The sequence below is a fragment of the Haplochromis burtoni genome, unplaced genomic scaffold (assembly GCF_018398535.1).
Source record: "Haplochromis burtoni strain Fernald_Lab_line unplaced genomic scaffold, NCSU_Asbu1 Contig_124, whole genome shotgun sequence".
Taxonomy (NCBI): Eukaryota; Metazoa; Chordata; class Actinopteri; order Cichliformes; family Cichlidae; genus Haplochromis; species Haplochromis burtoni.
Window position 1 is genome coordinate 1,939 of NW_024582485.1, and position 19,614 is coordinate 21,552.

Sequence of the window (19,614 nt, forward strand, 5' to 3'; positions counted from 1 at the left end):
ATCAATTCAAAGTGGGTGGATCAATTGTTTTGCAGCGGGTAAAATATTTATATTTAGTTTTTTAGTTATTTATTTTATCTTATCTCATTTTAATTTTCTTTACTTATGCTATTAGCATGTACAGCACTTTGTGAACTCTGGTTTTATGTTAAAGTGCTTTATAAATAAAGGTGGTATGGTATGGTATTTATTGAACATGTCATAAATTTCTAAGTTAAATTTATATAAATGTATTTCTAAATGTGCTTTTGACATGAAATCCTCACCAGATGTTGGTAACAATCTATGCAATGCACAAAGGAAAAAAATATCACACAATAGATGTCCATACATTGTGTTATGTGTAATAATGAGAAATAACCCAGGGGATAAAAAGTATTGAACACGTGGAGAAAGAGAGGTGCAAAAAGGCAGGGAAAGTCATGACACCAGCTGAAATCTGAAATCAGCTGGTTCAGTCCCAGCTGATGACCTATAAAAAGGTGTCTCATTACCAAGGTGTCACACGAGAGACATCTTATTATGGGTAAAATCAATGAGTTCTCACAAGACCTGTGCAACAATATTGCTGCAAAAATACTGATCACATTGGTTACAGAAGAATTTCTGCTCTCAACCACCATGGCCCTTCTGTATAATCACCACACAAGACTCCATTGCTGAAAAGCAGCATGTTGAAGCATATTTAAAGGTTCCTGGACAACATTTAGAAAAACCTGTGAAATATACCCTGATCAGATGAGACCAAAACTGAACTCTTTGGGTCCCATAATATACACCATGTTTGGTGGTCAAGAGGCACTGTATATGACCCCAGAAACACTATTGAAGTTTGGAGGTAGTAGTAGTGAGACATTCTTGACTTTAAAAAAATAAAAAAAAAAAAAATCTGCCGCCATTTAAAGATTATGGAGATAAAATGAGGGTAATCGACAATGATTCCGGACACACAGACAAGGAAAGTCTCAGTTGTGTTCAGAGAAAAGAAAATCAAGCTGCTAGCATGGCCCAGACAATCACCTTGCCTGAATCCAATTAAAAATCTATGGAAAGAACTAAAGCTAAGAGTTCTTGTAAGGGGCCCACTGAACCTTCAGGATTTAAAGACTGTTTGTGTGGAAGGATGGGCCAAAATCACGACTGGGCAAGGCATGCGACTAGTTTCGTCAAACAGGAGGCATCTTAAAGCTGTGATCATCAACAATGGCTTCTGTACAAAATATTAAATAAATTTCACAGTTGTTGAAACATTTCAGCGTCTTCAAAACTTTTTCCATGTGTCATTTCACATTATTACACATAATTTAATTTATAGACATCTGTGGTTTGATTTCTTTGCATGTGTGGATCAGTTGTTACTGACATCTGGTGAGAATTTCATGTCAAAAACACCTTTAGAAATATATTTACTTAGACAGTTACTAATGTTTTCAATACGTTTTTTTTACCTGCTGTATACAGCAAGCATTTAATATTATTTAAATTAAATTGTATTGATTATTGTGTTGCTAATCTTACTCTTTATTAAATTTCATTAAGAATACACTCACACATTGCTGAGAGAAAAGAGATGACATTGTGCTGTTATAAAGTTTATTTATTTTGTTTATATAATCAAAAAAATAATATTTGATGTTACATTAGAGTGCTTGAAATCTGGACTGCTCACAAACCTATAATAAGAACTACTTTATGCAATCACAGACGTATAATGGCTTCTCTGGGTTGCTAAGATTGCATCCAATTTCATTGTCCATGAGCGATGACATTTTTTTATTGGATTCTTTGTGCGCACTCCAGTCCAGTAGGTGGCAGTGTTGCACACTTTTCGCACGGGTTTCCTTAAATGCCGAATACTTCCTGAACCGTAGGATGATTTAAACCGTGTCGGTGTCCTGACACATTTGCGAGAAAATCGATATTATACTTATTCAGTATTCAGTGAATCGTGTGGGTGAAACGAAACCTTTGGTGTTCTGCTGCAAAAACTTTTAAGAATCAGGTGAGTGCGACACTTCAACAGAGACCTCCAGCAGCGCATACAAGGACGCTTTTTAAATGTTGCTAACTCTCCTCTTTCATTCAGCCGTAGCTGTGGAAATGAAACAGGAGTACCAGGACCTCATCCTGCAGGCATGTGATGCTTCATCTCTGCGAGTCGGTGCTAAGATCCAGACCCTGTGGAGTGGTTATGGGGAGATAGTCCGGCTGCACCTGGAGGGCTGTAACCGGCCCTCCGTGGTTGTAAAACACGTTAAGTTTCCAGAGGAAGCAGAGCACCCCGGGGGTTGGAACACAGATCGATCCCACACACGTAAAGTGAAATCCTACCAGGTGGAGACACATTGGTACCAAAACTATTCCACCAATCAGAGCTGTCGCATCCCTGCCTGCCTAGCTGCCTGTTCCTATGGCGATGAGATGCTGATCGTGCTGGAGGATCTGGACGTGGCCGGTTACGATCAGAGGAGGTATAAGCTTAGAAACTCTGAAAAAAGCTTCAAAAAGCATGTTGCATAAAATCCATAAAAGTCTATGAAGTGTTCATGTTATTCAGATATACTAACCCCCACCCCTCCTCCGCGACTTGTGTATATTTGTGTATGTTTATAAAGTATATGGTTTGTATACCTAAGCAGTCATGGCTGATTTCCCACCCATAGACAGCATAAAGCTAGTATAAACGTGGAATTTGGTGAGTGAATCATCAGCTTAAATTGGCACTGAAGTCTGATTCTGACCATGAAAACCACAGCTACCCTGCACCAATCCAGTACATTACTGTAGACTAAACAGTACTGCAAACTAACCAGACAAACTAACCTTCCCAATCTGCACTATACTGTCTAGTATTTTTATGCAAACTTTAACCCCTGATTATTGGGCCAGATTATATCTACATATTTGTTTGCCCTTTTTTTTTTATCTCCTCCTGTGAGCACTGGTGATGGCTACACCAATAGGATTGTATTTTATGTGTTACTGTTTCTTTCCACAATCGGTTACTGTTGCGAAGGAAAACAGTGACAGGAAATAATAAGTCCCTACAAACCTAAAGTAATGAACCTGTTTTGAAAGTGTAAGGAGCAAAAAAGGACATACTGTTGTGCTGAAATGTAGAGAGTAAAGGTTAAACTTCATTAGAAAAATAAATACTCAAGTGTAGTACAGATACCTGAAAATTCTACTTAAGAACTGTAATGAAGTGTTTTGTACTTGCATTATGTTTTTCCATTTTTCTGCCACTGCCGTGAGAGCGTGCAGTAAAACAGGAGGCCTGCATATAAACTATAGCTTGGCATTAATGCAGTAAACACTGGATTCTCTTGTAGACATCAAAAATGTTCATAAATTGTGTTTTAGGTGAGGGAGGAGATAATTTAACTTTCTAAGGGCATTATTGTAATATTCATTTGTAATTTTAGGTCTGAAGGCACTTTTTTTGATGTTTAGTTATTTTTAATTTTATTTCTGTTTAATGTAACTTAAACACTGTTCAGTTTCAGGTGCCTCATTTCCAAATTAACTGCTGAAATAGGCAGAAGCTCTTCTGGGGGTCGTTTGATGTGTCTGAGCACTTTCAAAGTAGTTCTGAAAGGGAGTAGTTCAGATCAGAGCCTTTATTAGCCTGGATAGGTATATCCTTAAAGCCATGATAAAGACATGCCAAATAGTGAAACAAACATAATTTATGGTGGTTAAAAAAATATATTTTATTCTTTTTAGGACGAGCGTTACAGACAGGGAGATAAAGGCTTGCCTGAGCTGGCTTGCTCACTTTCACGCTCTCTTCTTGGGTGTGGCACCAGAGGGTCTGTGGCCTGTCGGTACCTACTGGCACCTGGAAACCCGGCCAGACGAGTTGGAAGCCATGGATGATGCTGAGCTCAAAGCAGCAGCAGGCGACATTGACAGGATACTCAGTGAGTGCCGCTTCAAGACCATCGTTCATGGAGATGCCAAATTAGCTAATTTCTGTTTTTCCCAGAGTGAGAAGGATGTGGCAGCTGTGGACTTTCAGTATGTGGGCGGGGGCTGCGGGATGAAAGATGTTGTATATTTTCTAGGAAGCTGTATGGAGGAGAGGGAGTGTGAAAAGAGGGTACCAGGACTACTGGACTACTATTTTTCAGAACTAAAGCTATCGTTAAAAAAAGACGTAGAGTTTCATGCCCTTGAGAAAGAGTGGAGGGAAATGTTTGCATTTGCTTGGACAGACTTTCATCGTTTTCTGCTGGGATGGAGGCCGGGACACTGGAAGATCAACCGATACAGTAAACAGCTGACAAAGGAGGTTCTGCGCAAGCTGAAACAGTAATCAGTAGTTTCCATGCAGCAAGTCTTCCTGGGATAAACACACAAAGCACCCAGGAAATCTGTACACACCCATATCCATTCCTGTGTCATTTAATGAAGCATGCTTATCACGTCATTTGTGGGAAAATAAGAGTTGTTGAACTGCTAAGGCAGTTTTACTTTTCCATATGGCCTACTGCAAATTCGGTGCCCAGATGTGAATTAATATCAGCACTTTAAAATCAATACCACACATTACAAAAAGCAAGAAATATGGCTGAAAACATTTCTGGATTTTATTCTAGTACATGCAAAGATGTATTCAGTGGAAATTATTCCGCATGTGCAATATTTATGAAACACAGATAAAAAATAAAGGCAACTAATAGCATTATTATTGTAGAATGTGGGGTATAAACAATCCTAAAGTAATAACTTCTACAATCTGTGCGAATATTTTGAGAAAGGAAAAACTTTTGCGGCACTTGAGGAGGTGCTAAATACTTTAGCGCTGAGACTTAAAGTCTGGCTGTGTGGTTGGACAAAAGCATAACATTTTCTCCAAATGTGCTTTGCCTGTTAGGCAACTTACACTGCCCTCTGGTGGTGGAGTGCCATTCCAACGATCAGTCCTTTGTTTAAGAGGTTCATTTGAAGTAGGCGTGGAAAAATTGAAAATCTTACAAATAAAACAAATACACTTTAAAAAAAATGTATCTAAAATGTCAATGATGAATAATGAAATGTAAGTCTCAAAAATAGTTTTCTTAAAGATTAATTGTATTACATGTTTTTCCACTTTTAGTAACCAAATGGTAAAGCAATACAAAACTATACTGTGTAAGAACATCATGTCACAGAGGACCTAAATTTGCTTAAAATTTACCAGACTGAGTACCAAATGTGATAAATAAATTACGATATTGCATCATATCATCAGCGAAGTGCAGCACCAGTGTTGTGAATTGTATGCACACGCAAATATGCTGCCATCTACATTTTCTATAGATATAAATAATTTAAACTAGGCTCTTTTTAGAGTTTATTGCACTCCACTTTGAAATAACATGGCTATATATAAAGCCAAAACCTGCTGACTGGGGGCATGAAGTCATTATTTGTATTTATGTTTGGGGAATTAAATGACATTGCTGAAGAAAAAAAAATAAAGCTCCAACCCTGCGTGAGTCATTCTTTGCTGGATGATTATGTAGTATTTTTCCTGACACTCATCAGACCAAACAATATATGTCCAGTTTTGGTGATTGGTGCAGATTTTATCCTCAGTGTCCAGTTCTAAGTTGACAAGAGTGGCATCTGGTGCGGTCTGGCATCAACGGGGCTTTTTAAAAATTGGCCCAGGGAACTGCTGCTGAATGGCTGTTTTCTCATTTTTTGGTTGTGTAGAAAATCCAGATCAGCACCAACAACCATGCAATCATCAAAGTCAGTTAAATCAACTTGCTTGTCCATTTTGACGTTAGGTTTAAACTTGAGTTCGTCTTGACCACGTCTATATGCCTAAATGTATTGAATCATTGTCATTATATACTTGCATTAATGACTTATTGAAAAGGCATACCTAATAAAATGACCAGGAACGAAATATTGGTTCTTATATTTATTGAGTCTGCGTGTTACTGTTGTCTGCTTTGAAATTACAATGTATATGGTCAACTTCTAAAACACCTTTATATCACAAGACTATAAACTAATAGATTGAAACCACTATACTAAACTAGAACTGTAGATTTTCAATTCTAAATTTCAAAGTGAAATCAAAAACACGAAACTATACTAACTTTAATGCGTATTTATTACTGCGGTGCAAGGTTTTGGTTTTGTTTGTTTTTTTCTTTGTTTTTTTGATCAGCTGTTGCAAAGAGAATGACGTGTTTCCGCTCTCACACCCGACATTACAACAACAAGGCAGGCGAGCCGAGCTGGGACGGGGAGTCGACGCTGACTGACTGACTGGAGAGTAAACAGGTACAAACAGAAAGCCCTCTGATGCAACGTGTTCTCATTTATTATCGTTAGACCTTTAAATGTGCTGTCACCTTGGCAGAGGCTAGCTAGTCCCACCGAATTATTACCAAACCACAGCGACGCTAGCATTAGCCAAGAAGCTAACGGCGTTACCCTGGCTTCATAACCAAGGGTCAAAATAAAAGCCAAGTTGATTGGAGTGACCGGCCCAGTGAGGCTAGTTTGCTATGTGTGTTAGTGTGTTCGCCTGAGGATTGTACAGATAAGCAGCGTTAATAGCTCACCTAACGCTAAACCGTCAGGTTTAACCCGACTCGGTGTGATTTATAGTTAAAGTTGCTTTAATTGTTTACTGTAAAGATGGGCCAACATGGCAGGTATCAGGAAGTTTAACCGAAACTCCCGACCCCTCCGCCTCACCTGCGGTTATTTTCGCTTGCGTGTGCTACATTTTGTAGATACATTGCTTTTCATTGTGAGCCAGCTGTGAATTGTTGTTGCAGTGAGCTGGTGCATTGCTTATTACAGTATGCAAAAGTGAGCTTTTTGTTGATCAGTTTCCTCAGTTGCAGGAAGTTTGGGGCAGAGTGTCAGACAGGTAGGACAGATGAACAATTATAGACTGGTGACCTGCCAAGGGTCTACACCAGCTCCAGCCTTGTAACCCTGAATGGTTGAGCTGGAGTTTATCTTTATTAATCATTTATAGCCTGTAAGTTCGTTTATTTATCCTATATTTTAAGAGTTTTTTTGGCACACTTGGGGAGGGATTTAACTCTGTCACAGACAGGGACAGCTGCAGTAGTTATCCCTTTAATACTTCTTTGAAGTTTACCTGAAGGATGACCACACAGATTTCCATGTTGCATGTGTGCTTAAAATTTACATTTCAAAAAATAAAATTATAGATATTAGAAAAATACTTTGTATAAATCAAAACAAAATGTTTTAGGATAATGTGTAATCTATAAATGCTACTCTCTCTTTTTTAAAAACAGAAATCCAACAACCTGCTACCAGAAGAATTCCAACTCATAAAAGATCTAGAGATGAAGCAGATATTGTAAAAGGGGACCCACCAGCCCCTCACCTGCAGCATTGACTGTTTTTGGTGTTATACAAGTACCAGAATGGAGAGAATTTGAGGTAGCTTACTCCTCAGGACAGTCCTGAGTTGTGTCAGTGAAGGTTCCCCAGAGCCCACTTTCTAGTAATATGAGCCATGGACTCTGGGGCAGTTGATAGTCCTGTGACCTTGGTCATTAAGGCCCCCAACCAGAAGTATGAAGACCAGACCATTAACTGTTTCCTTAACTGGACTGTGGAGAAGCTGAAAAGTCACATCTCCAGTGTGTACCCCAGCAAGCCGGTGAGTAGCTTTTTGTCCATCTGAAAGAAACCAGAATCATGATTATTTTTGATTAATAATCATATATAATTTGAAACAGTAATTCATTTTTTCAGTAGGCTGCTTGACATTTATTAAAGGCATTTATCATCAGTTTACAGATAAAAGTAAAAAAAAAAATAGATGTAAATGAGATGATGTACACCATGTTGTCCAATAGGAAGAAAGGCCTGGGCTGCTGGTCCCTAGCAGCTTGCAAAATGCATAATAGAGTCTTTCCACGGGTCCAGTGGTTCAAATCTTGGTCCAACTTTAACTTCCTCTAGATAGACCTTAGTGACCAAAGATTGTTTCTGTTCTGTTGTTCAAAGCTGAACTACAGCACCATTAAGTTTCACTTTTAGGAAGAAACAAAAATGCGCTTTGTAAAGGAAACGGATGTGCTTGATATATAAATACAACAAAAATAAGAGATGTATAGAAAAAATTAGTACAAAGAGCAAAGTATTTGTTTTTGAGATTATTTTATTTAATTCATTAATTGTTGACAGACATCTTCATTGAATCCAAGTGATTGCTGAGCCCAACCTCATATTATGTTTGATACAGAATAATCAGATTTTCTGTGGGGTGAGTTTTTGTGTGTGTGTGTGTGGGGGGGGGGTCAGTTTATTAAAAGAATACATGGATTTAAAATTAAAGACAGGATGAAGTTTTCTTGGAGGTCTTCATATTTCAGCAGGCTAAAGAGCACAGCAGCAAGCACTGTGCTAAAATGGGGTTATATTTGTAGACTCGTGTTTCACCCAGAGGTGTGCCCCACTTTAAGACTGGAGTACTTCTCTAGTATTACAGATGATCCTAATGCACCAGTATGTAATACTACTCCCATGCAGACATTATCATTTGACCACTGATGTGATGTTCCTGAAAAAGTGGAAACACAGTGATTCAAAGACAACTTTGCTTTGATTCTTCAGTGAAAATGAATTGTCTGTATTCCTTCTCGGTCAAGTTGCTCTCATAAAACGGATAAGGAGAAGCGAAAGCCTTGTGAAGAACTGAATATTTGATTGTACACATCACAGGCTTTCAGTAGGCTTTGAAATCTAATCCAGCCCAGTACTCTCATTTAACCCCAAGGCACCTAATCACTTTACAAACATGACAGGTTTGATGTCTCATACTTTGCTATCAGCTACCAAAAGGCTTTTCTCAACTGGAAACAAAAACATGTTGATGTTGCTGCACCGAGTTAGCTATGAAGGTTAAAGGGAGCTGGTTGTGACAGAGTAGTAGCTGGCAGTGTTTCCATAAAAACATGTTTGTGGATGTTTGGGTTTAAGTTTACTGTGAGGGCTGTGTTTGCTCAGACGCTCAGTTCAAGCTCTGCTTGGTGTCTCAAGAAGAAGCCCAGCAGTTTTATCATCCTGCATCAGGTTACACTATATAGAGGAGACTGGTGTGATTGTGTCAGACAGTGACCTGAATGCCTGTCATTTTCAGAATATTTAAAAGCATAATTTAAAAAAAAAGAAAGAAAGAAAGAAAAAAAAAATTACCCTCACTGTGTGTGTGTGTGTGTGTGTGTGTGTGTGTATATCACTTCTTTGTCTCATTGTGTGATGTTTGTGTTTCAGCTGTCCAAAGACCAACGGCTGGTGTACTCAGGAATGCTCCTCCAAGACCACCTGCAGCTCAGAGATGTGCTTAGAAAGGTGAGAGCCACGTATCGATGAGTTTTTGGGAGGGGATGTTAAGTTCCTGGGAATTCCTTGGTGAGAAAATATTGGATCTGGATTTATCCTATAAGGGATCATATAGATTTCTTTAAATTTCAAGCCAGGTAGCACACAGCACACCTTGTTTTACAGTATAAACATTAACAAAACAAAGCATAAAATAAAGTTCACTGCATTGCCTTTCATGAAATAACTTACCTTTCTTGTCTGACCTCGTGTGTGTTCAGAGTTTGAATTTAAATTTTCAAAAGTTGTTCCAAAGTTCAAAACCGTGATGTGTCTTTACTCTTGTTGAGCGCACTGGCTTGTAATTAGTGCCACAGCTGTCAGTTACTTTAGTATTTGACTATTCTATTAATCCATTGAGTAACCGGGTAAGAAATATGTTTGTCTTATTAATGAACAATAAAAATCTTAAATCACCTACAACGTACATAAAACATCTGCCTAAAAAACCAAAACATTTTCTTAAATTCAAAGATAACTAATCACAAGTACAATAATCTCAAGCAAAAGAAGTTATACATGCAACGGAGCCAGTTCATAAAATAAAATAGGCTTTGCTTTGTCTTCTTGTAAGACTTTTTTTATGAAACTGTAAGCAAAAAAGAAAGAGGTAGATTTGGTTTTGTTTGTTTTTGTGCTAGTGAGTGAGCAGGTGTGTGTCTTTAAGCCTTTAAAGGACTATGTGGTGTCGGCAATGAAGAAAAACGAGCATATCAACATTCTCAGAGCTCAGGCTTGACCTCAGATTCAAAGAAATGTTTCCTGTTGCAGAAAACAGATGTCCTGATAGTGTAGATGTTAATAATTAATGTTTATTATAATTCAGTGTCCAACATAGCAGACGCAGATCAGTGGCCTCTGAGTTTTACTGGCCTGCAAATAAGAAGGAAGGAAAAAAAAAACTTTTATATTTTTAAATATTAATACAATTTAGCTGATACAGTTTTATATATATTTATATCAGTCTAAATCTTCAAAATAATGTTACTTAAGCATTGAAAGAATTGTGTTCTAGTATTGTTGCAGTCCCACTTGTAGCCTTTGTTTGAACCAAATGTGAAACAAAAGATGAAAACTGAGATAAACTAATCTTTGTTTTCCTTCTTCAGGGAAATTTAAGAAGCCAACACGGCTCTCAAAGATTCATGAATTTAAATGTGTTGAAACAAAGGTGGTTTAGATGATTCTTTGATATAATTGCCAAATACAACCCCTGAGGTGTTTGGCTGTCTGCCTTGCTTCTAGAAGTACTTTGCTTTAGAAAACAAAACACTGAAACTAATTTATTAGTGATGTTTGTGAGTGAGCTGTCTCACACAATTACAGTAGAGTAGTTGTAGCGCATTAAGTCAGAACAAGATACTTTATTAATCCATAGGGAAATTATGTGTAAGCAATTTTGTAACTGTTGGTATTTAAGTAGCTACAAATTGTGTGAGGGACTGATGGCCGTGCAGGAGGCATGTGTAGTCAGTTGTTCACATCCTCAGTAGTAGTTTAGCTGTTGCTCGTAGACATTTCCATCTGTGGGGGAAGTGAAACAGGCAGTCTGGGAAACAATAGCCGATGTGATGTGTGTCACCAACAAACGATGAGCATTGTCTAAATTCTGGCCATTTCCACTCTAATCCTTTCTTTCTCTCTCTTTCTTGCTTTGTCTCTGTGATCTGCTGGTGCCTTCTCCACCACCACCTTTTTCTTCCTCCCACACATCTGGATCGCTCCCTGGCCTTGTCGACCCACAGCACGATGAATACCACATGATGCATCTCGTATGTACCTCTCACAGTCCCCCCGGCTCACCTATGCCTCGGAGTCCCTCCAGCACGACTGCTTCTGATTCCAGCGTGAGTAGATCAACACTTACTAACACAATTTATTCGTGCTTTTAATGTATTTTTACAGTTATAAAAGCTCTGGTAAGCAAATGTTTTTAAAAACATTTTATTAAACTGACCTGTCATAATTAAAACAGTTAGAGACTTATTCTGATTAAGTTGCAATCAACTTTAACTGGATGTGTTTCTGTGATTTCCTGTAAAAACTATGAAAGCTGTTTGATTAGGCTGCAGCCTCCATGCTCCTCTCATCTTCTCTCAGGGCAAACTTGATCTTTTCTGTGTGTGCTTGATTTAATTATTGGTTTGTTATTGGTGTTCACACAGAGTTCAGAGAGTGCTGGCTCCATATCTCCTGCCACCACACCAAATCAGGAAAGTCAGTCAGCCTCTTCATCCTCCTCCTCTTCTGATCCAGCGAGTTTTGATGGGCTGAGGTACCGCGGCGGCTTCGCCCAGTATCCTCAGAGTACCACTGGTATCCCTCAGTGGTAAGCAAACAACACCAAGACACGAGACTAGGCTTTTTTAGCTCTAAATGAGCGTTTGTGGGTTTTTATGGTATCACTATACAGGAGAGGGGCAATTTTACAAGCACTTTTTAAGTGCCGTGTATCAGGGTAGCACAAAGCATTCACAAGGTACTGCTGTCTGAACACACACAGAAAAATCAGCTTTGCCTAAATTTTACCACATGCACTTCACATTACCGTAACTCCTCAACAATTTTGGGCTAGAGAGAAAATTCAGATGGTTCCTGAAAGACGATAATTATTTTTTGATTTTTTGAATTGTTTTTTGTTTGTTTAATAAACAATAAAAGACAATTTAACAGGTTTACAGAGCAAAGAGCTATAATGTCTGCTATCTGTTATTATATATTAATGGGAAAAAGTTCTGACAGAGTCACATCTGAGCATTTACCCCCAAACTAATTTATGCCTCTTTAAATTATAGAGAATATAAATGTGTGCTAAAATATAAAATAAAATAATAAGATTTAAATCAAGGGAATCACCACTGTATAAATAGGTCTTGCAATAGATTGCCAGCCAGGTGCTAATGACATAAGTACTCACTAAGGTTTAGTGAGATATTTTGTTTGACATCAGGTTGAAAGCAGGTCTGTGGTTCTGAGAATCTAATGGGACGACCCTGAAGATGGAACATCAGTTTATGAATGTGTATCAGTTCTGCAGCTTTGTGTTAATGCCTTTGATAACAAATATGACGCCCCCTCCCTCCACAGGCCCGATGCTGCTCAGGTTCCCTTTCATGGGGGCCTACCTGCCAACATGCCCCCCCACCCCATGTACATGCCAATGCAGATGCTGTGGTGGCAACAGATGTACGCTCGTCACTACTACATGCAATAGTAAGTGCAAAAACTGTCCTGCTATCATAATGCCAGTGACAGTTTGCCCAGTGACATATTTGTTAGACTACATTTATTTACTATGATTACTTCGCGTGCTGATTTGTTTGTTTGTCTATTTTGTTTCCATTCTCTCTCCCTATTCTCCTTCTTTTTATCTCCATTTTCTCAGTCAAGCAGCAGTAGCTGCCTCGCAGCCTCCCAGCACCTCCCCTCCCTCCTCCCCCACCCCCTCACCCCATCAGCCTGCCCAACCCAATGCTGTGCAGCCACCACTGGGACCTAACGCGGCCCCCAACGCCTTGCCAGAGAACCAGCCGCCCAACCCCATCCAGATGAACGCTCAGGGCGGAGCCGTCCTAAATGACGACGAGATGAACCGCGATTGGCTGGACTGGCTTTACACATTGTCTCGCGTGGGCGTCCTGCTCAGCATCGTCTACTTCTACTCTTCTTTTAGCCGCTTCGTCATGGTGGTCGGAGCCATGTTGCTCGTCTACTTGTGAGTTAATTCTGCAGAAGTTGTAAAAACAAAAAACGTATAATTTGTACTTTTAATTTTGACATTTTCACATCTGTGTTCATGACAGTGTACTGAATGTGTTTTTACTGCAACTTTATTTTCACCAATCATTTCAGTCATTTTAGATATATCTGTTAAAAACAACTTTAAAGTCAAGTGTGTGTCTATGGTTCAGGCACCAGGCTGGCTGGTTTCCCTTCAGGCCAGAGCAGCAAAACCTCAGAGGAGGAGGAAGAGTTCCACAGGAGGAAGCAGAGAGACACCAGGACATGCAGGAAATGGTGAGCTGGGCACTGTCTGTCACTGTTTTTCTGCCTTACTTTTCTAGCTTGTTGTTTTCAAAGACAAATATCAATTAAAATTTCTCAGACTGACAGACGACCTGATGAAGTTTGGCTGCATCACACCAAGTACACTCTGGACTGTTTCCCATCTTTGGAAGTCAATGATGATGTGCCAAAAATCAGCACTTGCCCCACTTGAAATATGTGCAGAGACTGCAGAATACTTTGCACTGTACTTTGAGTTTCTTGTCTTGGCCTGCTGATATCTGTGCATTTCTTTGCTACCTTGATGTCTGAAGTGGATACATACAATGTGAAAATCATAATTTTTGGTATTAAATTATAGAATAGATTATAGCTTTTACAGCTGATCAACAGCAGTCCTAGGATGATCCTTTACCTGTAAACAGAAAAATCCTTTGTTAAAAAAAGAATTTCAGATTGCTGATAATGTGACAACTCAAAACAAGACTGTAGATGTCACTAGATATTATAAATATCTTGGAGTTTGGCCAAATGAATGTCTTTTGTTTAAGCATGTAGCAGTTTAATCTCTAATATAAAACCGAGAGTTCAAGAGAGTTGTTTATTCTAACAAGGCCTATTTTTTTGTTGGAAAAAATAAAGACAGTTGTTTTTAATAGGCAACTTCTTATTCACTCATATCTTTTCAAAGAATTTCAGGTCTTTTCTGAGTCTTAACATGAGAGTACAGCAGAGAGATGTGCTGATAAAAACAGAAATGAAAGCAGGAAGGTTTCTGCTGTAGGGTTGTTTGCAAAGGGAAAATGGTTTAAGGAACTTGGCATTTCAGAGTGCTTTTATTCTCTGTTTCTTAACACTGACTTCATCTCTAAGCTTCACTCGTTTGAGTTTGGTTTTTAGTGTTTCATTTGTGTACATGATGATGTGTCAAGTAAACATAAACTTGCAGCGCATTATGCAACATAATATCCTGCCAACTCCCAGGAAGCGCTTCCAAAATATAAATGGTCTTATTGTCATTTTAAGGTGGAGTTTAAAGCAGTCAGTCCAGAATATGTCTGAAAGAGAACATCTTTAATCTTTTTTGTCTCTGTTTGTTTGTGGCAAAGGAACGACTGATGGACGAAGGAATGGAGGACGATGACAGTGGCGAGGATGGAGGTGGAAGAGCGGAGGATCAGGGCCGGGTGGCGGCTGCTGCTGCCGAGCCGAGTTTCATTACAGTCGCGTGGTCCTTCATCAGCACCTTCTTCACCTCACTGATCCCCGAGGGACGACCCCACCCAGACAACTAGGTAGACCCCCTTGCTTCTAAAAATACTTCCTCTTCCTGCTACAGGACCCCCACCCCCACCAAACCTTTACTGGCCATAAATAACCCAAACGCATCTTCACACAATCCCATGTGGTCAAATACTCCTTGACCGAAGTGCCCGCCTAGCCTCCTGTCCTCAACCAATGAATGAAGTGTAAGAGCAGTTGCAGTGTGTTGCTGCAGTAATGGAACCTTTGGTAAAGTCATGTCTGTGCTGTGTTAATGGAGTAAAAGCTTCAGCAGTGAAAGTTTTTGTTTTTGTTTCATCGCTTGTGAATTCATTAAGACTTGGCGATGACGAGAGACGCTAAAGGGAGTTGTCTTCCATTTTGAGCTGTGATATGGTTATGCTTGTGAATATTTTATTTCATTATTTTTTTTTAATAATGGATGTGACCCAGAAATAAAAAGAAAAACAAAGTAAGGAATTTCTCTAAAATAATAGGGAAACGTTTCCTTAACAAACCATGGAAAACACATCCTCAAAGACATTTTCATGTATGCGCACAGTGTGCATATAGACATTGCAGCTACTGAAGCACATTGTTTTCCCACTTTGTGTATTTTAAATATCTATTTACACATGTAAGTATATGCATCTTTAATTCCTGAATATATGCTTTTTTTGAATAAAAATCTTGCTGCAGTTAATTTGCCTGCTGTGGTGTACTTTCTCTAGTGCGCAGTTGATGTAGTTCCACTGATGTCCAGCAGGGGGCGGCATTCACACGCAGATATTGTATCCTCCTCTTCTCGTTTCCCAGATTATACTTTTGCAGTTCCTTTCTTCCTTTCCTTCTTTCCTCACTCTTATTCCATCCATCAGAGATATGGAAGCAGCAGGAGTTGAGGAAAAGACATAAGGAGGCAACAAAATAAGACGCCCTTGTGCTTTGAGGCCGTCATTTTAAAGTGATTTCAGTAAAATATAAGTATACCAATGTATCATATGACCTCAGATGTCAGATGTGCTTATATATTTAAATCTATTTTTAATTAAATTTACAGTGTAGCTTAATATTAAAGAATATACAGATAAAAAAGTTGAAGGGTTTTGTGCTGGCCTTTACAGCTGTGCATCTCATCTCTTTTCCACACTTCCACAGAGGATGCATCCTTGATTGTAGCTCTTCTCATCACTTTGTTCTCCAGATGCATTTTAAGATTTGAGATGTCTTTTAAAGATGGCGTCCTAAATTCGATGTCTGCAGGAAGTCAGTTCTGATTTTTCTTCTGTTTGCTTATCTATTATGTCCCATCTTACACAAATTTTGTTCCCGCACTTAATCAGTGTGTGATTTCTGTTTCTGAACTGTTGTGCAAAATTCTTCACAGCAAAAAGCAAATGGTCAAAACTAGAAAAGGGGGTCAGATTAAAACACGAGGTAAAGACAGTACAAGACAGAGAGGAAAATTAAGATGCCTGGCCATTACAAACCTCTCCAACTTAAAAGGTCAGTAGATATCTCAAAGCTTCCACTGATTGTGCTGAAAATGAAATATATTGGGCTCCCTATCTCTGCTTGAAGTGGGAAATGTAAACAAGTACAAACACTTGAATCTTTTTCACGCATATTTTGCTGCCTGAACTTTCCTAAATGTTATCCCAACAGGAGTGCATGTGAGAATGAAAATATTAGCGGGTCTTTAACCTTTCTAATACAAAGCCTGTGTGATGATGGATATGACAGTAGATCAGCTGATATACTGTTGCATTCACAGTCTGGGTCCACAGTGGTGGTCTCTGCCTTTGAGAACGCTCTCTTTTCATACAGATGCCAATGGTCATTAATGGCGGCACCAATAATCTCACAGTTTGGCAGTCCAATCCTGATTCAGCAAGTTAATCATAATGATACATTTATAGAGTACATTTGTCCTGTTAACAGTGCTTCCTGTTTGCTTCCAGTGAACCTGAAATTGTAATGTTTCATACAGGGGAATGCTCCATCTGGTCACATTTTACTGCATGCTTTTTTCTGACCCAGAACCATAACTGTACAGAAACAAACAATAAATAAAATAAAACCCCTACAGTAGGCAAAGGCAGCTTCAGAAGACTATATACTAAAAGTAAAAAGAAAATGGAAGATTTGAATACAGGGTTAGCTTGCTTCTGACTGCTTGCGCTACAAACTGAGCCTTCAGCACAGAGCGTGGCTTTTTCCCCAACTTTACCTGCTGAGAACTGCAGGCTTTCTGCATCTACAAATTTTAATGACTATCAGCAAATGTTTCGATTGCCGAGCTGTGTAATAAGCTTGCCCTTACAACAAACAGCCTAACACTGAATTAGGGGCTTGAAAGTTTAAAATTTACCTGGCTGAACATGTGCAGGCTGACACAATCCTCACTGATAGAGAGGTGAGCTGGGAAGCAGCTCAGACAGCGATGCACTTCAGAGAGTCCTCCAAAACCCCCTAATCGAATGACCATGGATTTTTGTGTAGTTGGGAGTGGAAGGTCCAATTAATTATGCATGACAGCGGCTTGACGGCCATTTGATTTTGTAACGTGCGCCCCCTCTGAGCCGCCGATCCAATCAGGTTAGGACGCACCACCACACACACACTTTCTCCTCTACCTCCACACAGCTCCGGGGTGAGGCTGAGACTCCCCTTATCAGTGGGAGAGATTTCTTTAAGAGGGTGTTTGGGGCCTTGTAGGACATTTCATCATCATAATAAGTCCTTGTTATGCAGCCGGCTCACTCCTGTTTCCCTGCTATCAGGCCTCGTTGTCTTCGGAGAGGCAGCAGTTGGGCTGGACACCTGCCACAGCGGGGGGAGAAGAGATAGACTGAGTTCATTAGGTGAACAGGGAGGAGATGGAGAGGAGAGATGGAGTGTGACACCTGTGAGGATGATATGGGGATGCAGTGCTTTCAGTAAAAGTGCCTTGACTGAGCACATGCTGTAAACGTGGTACAGTGTGTTTAGGCCAGGTGTTACTTTGGATGTATCCATATATGTCTCTGTGAAGGTTCTCAGTCATCCAGGTCATCGTAGTCAAAGGAGCTTGCAAAGAAAAGCGTCTGGACTTGTGAATTCTGTGAATGCTCTGTAAATTTATCCTCAAGTTAAGTCACACGTTTTTGTAGGCTGTTGCAAACACATCCAAAAAACAGCAAAGCTTGACTCAAAATGCTTTCCAGTTATGGAAGGTGGATAAACAATATATAATAAAACAAAACTGATCTAGTTTTGTCATATTTATAGTTTTAACTTCATATAGTGTTTCTGTCAGTTTCACAGCAAACAGCCCAACAACAGTAAGATTTTTTGGCTTTACTTCATAAACTAAATATCTTAAGCTAGTTTTTAAGAGGAACTGTGGGTGCATTTTACAGTATTTTATCACATCGGAAATAGTCTGAGTCTCAATTTCTCTTATTCAATTTGGATAGTAAGGTCAGAATTTGACATAAACAACATGAAAGCATGGATCCAACCTACCTTATGATGGTGTCATGGTGTATGGGGTATTTTGGGTTTCTCAGAACCAATGAGCACGATTTACACCACAGCATCTGAGTGTTGTTGCTGATGACGTTCATCCTTTTATGGCAGTGTTCCTCTAGACCTCTGGTGGATGCTTCTAACAGGATAATGTCACAAGGCTCAGATCATCATGAACATGACAGTAAGGTCACTCTACTCAAATGGCCTCCATAGTCTCCAGATCTCAGTCCAATAGAGCACCTTTGAGATGTGGTGGAAAGGGAGATTCACATCATGGAAGTGTAGTAACTGTTTGATGTTATCATGTCAATATCTATCAAAAGAATCTCTCATGAATTTTTTAGGCAGCATGTTGAATCTTCCCACAAAGACATTAAGGCAACTCTAAAGGAAAAAGGAGTTCCAACCCTGTAACAGCAATCGTACCTAATAAAGCATCTGGTGAGTATATATTACATTTGAAACTTCAGACTTTAGCCTAAGGCAGTTGCCAGAGGTAACTTTATATTTAGAGCCAATCAATATTACACCAATACTTATGCCATAACAGTCATCGTTATACAAAATAAATATATAAATAAAAAATTATACAGTCATTATTTATGAACGTTTTGCTAGTTTATGGTCAGACGCTTCTTGATGCCGCCCTGCCTTTAGCTAATGTTGCCTGCTGTGCTTGTAAGACCACTAAAATAGTTTTTTTTTCTACATTTCATGTAAAGCATATCTGTCGATACTAATATACAGTATATGTGTGGTAGGCTAGCATATATGGGTTTCATTGTAATTATATTACATGTTAAGTGGATTTCTTTGGGTGTGTCCATTAATGCAAGTAAAACTTCTGTTTGTGTCTTTTGGCCAGTGTAATTGTGCTGCTGTCGACTGTCAGAAGCACTGTGCATACAGGATATGTTGTGATTTACGTGATTATCTTGTGATTCAATTGGTTCCCAACATAAGTGCATCTACATCAGGAAAAAATCCCTTTGTTTTTGCATATGCTTACTGCTCAAATTTGATATTTACTCTGAGTTTCACTGTACTGAACAAGGAGTGTCCCATACTGAGTATAATTCAATTTTCCTTTAATTTAACCAAATAGAAGTCTGCCTGAGATTAAAACCTTTTTCAAGACAGACCCAACCAAGAGCACAGGACAAAGTCATTATTACAATTCGGCAACTTTACAATAGATTGACCATATATGACAGAAACTTTTTTTTAAATATTTTTCTGTTGCAGGGGTTGATGTTCAAAGAAAACATGATTATGTTAAGTAATGAGTTTAGTGGAGTAATAAGTAAAGTTTTTTCTACTATTGGTTTTGTAAAGGAGACCAGGGATCTCTTATATGGTCATCTTGGGTACACAGATCTGAATGTGAGAACAGAAGCCCCGCCCACCTGTTGTTCAGAACTTCTGTTCAGGAGGAGCGGGCAATGGGAAGTT

General features: G+C 39.1%; 2 protein-coding genes across 2 annotated transcripts; both read left to right on the forward strand.

Annotated features, from left to right (window-relative positions):
- Window positions 1–1,814: 1,814 nt before the first annotated feature.
- Window positions 1,815–5,902, forward strand: pkdc (protein kinase-like domain containing). The gene is made up of 3 exons (XM_005929432.3): window positions 1,815–2,002; window positions 2,087–2,471; window positions 3,727–5,902. Exons 2-3 carry the CDS (start codon window positions 2,101–2,103, stop codon window positions 4,316–4,318), a joined length of 963 nt encoding a protein of 320 aa, XP_005929494.1. The 5' UTR covers window positions 1,815–2,002; window positions 2,087–2,100; the 3' UTR covers window positions 4,319–5,902.
- A 264-nt stretch (window positions 5,903–6,166) lies between these two features.
- Window positions 6,167–15,352, forward strand: herpud2 (HERPUD family member 2). The gene is made up of 9 exons (XM_005929433.2): window positions 6,167–6,285; window positions 7,284–7,654; window positions 9,274–9,351; window positions 11,127–11,228; window positions 11,547–11,710; window positions 12,469–12,594; window positions 12,767–13,096; window positions 13,293–13,398; window positions 14,496–15,352. The coding sequence occupies exons 2-9, from the start codon at window positions 7,508–7,510 to the stop codon at window positions 14,679–14,681; spliced, it is 1,239 nt and encodes a 412-aa protein (XP_005929495.1). The 5' UTR covers window positions 6,167–6,285; window positions 7,284–7,507; the 3' UTR covers window positions 14,682–15,352.
- The last annotated feature ends 4,262 nt before the right edge of the window (window positions 15,353–19,614 follow it).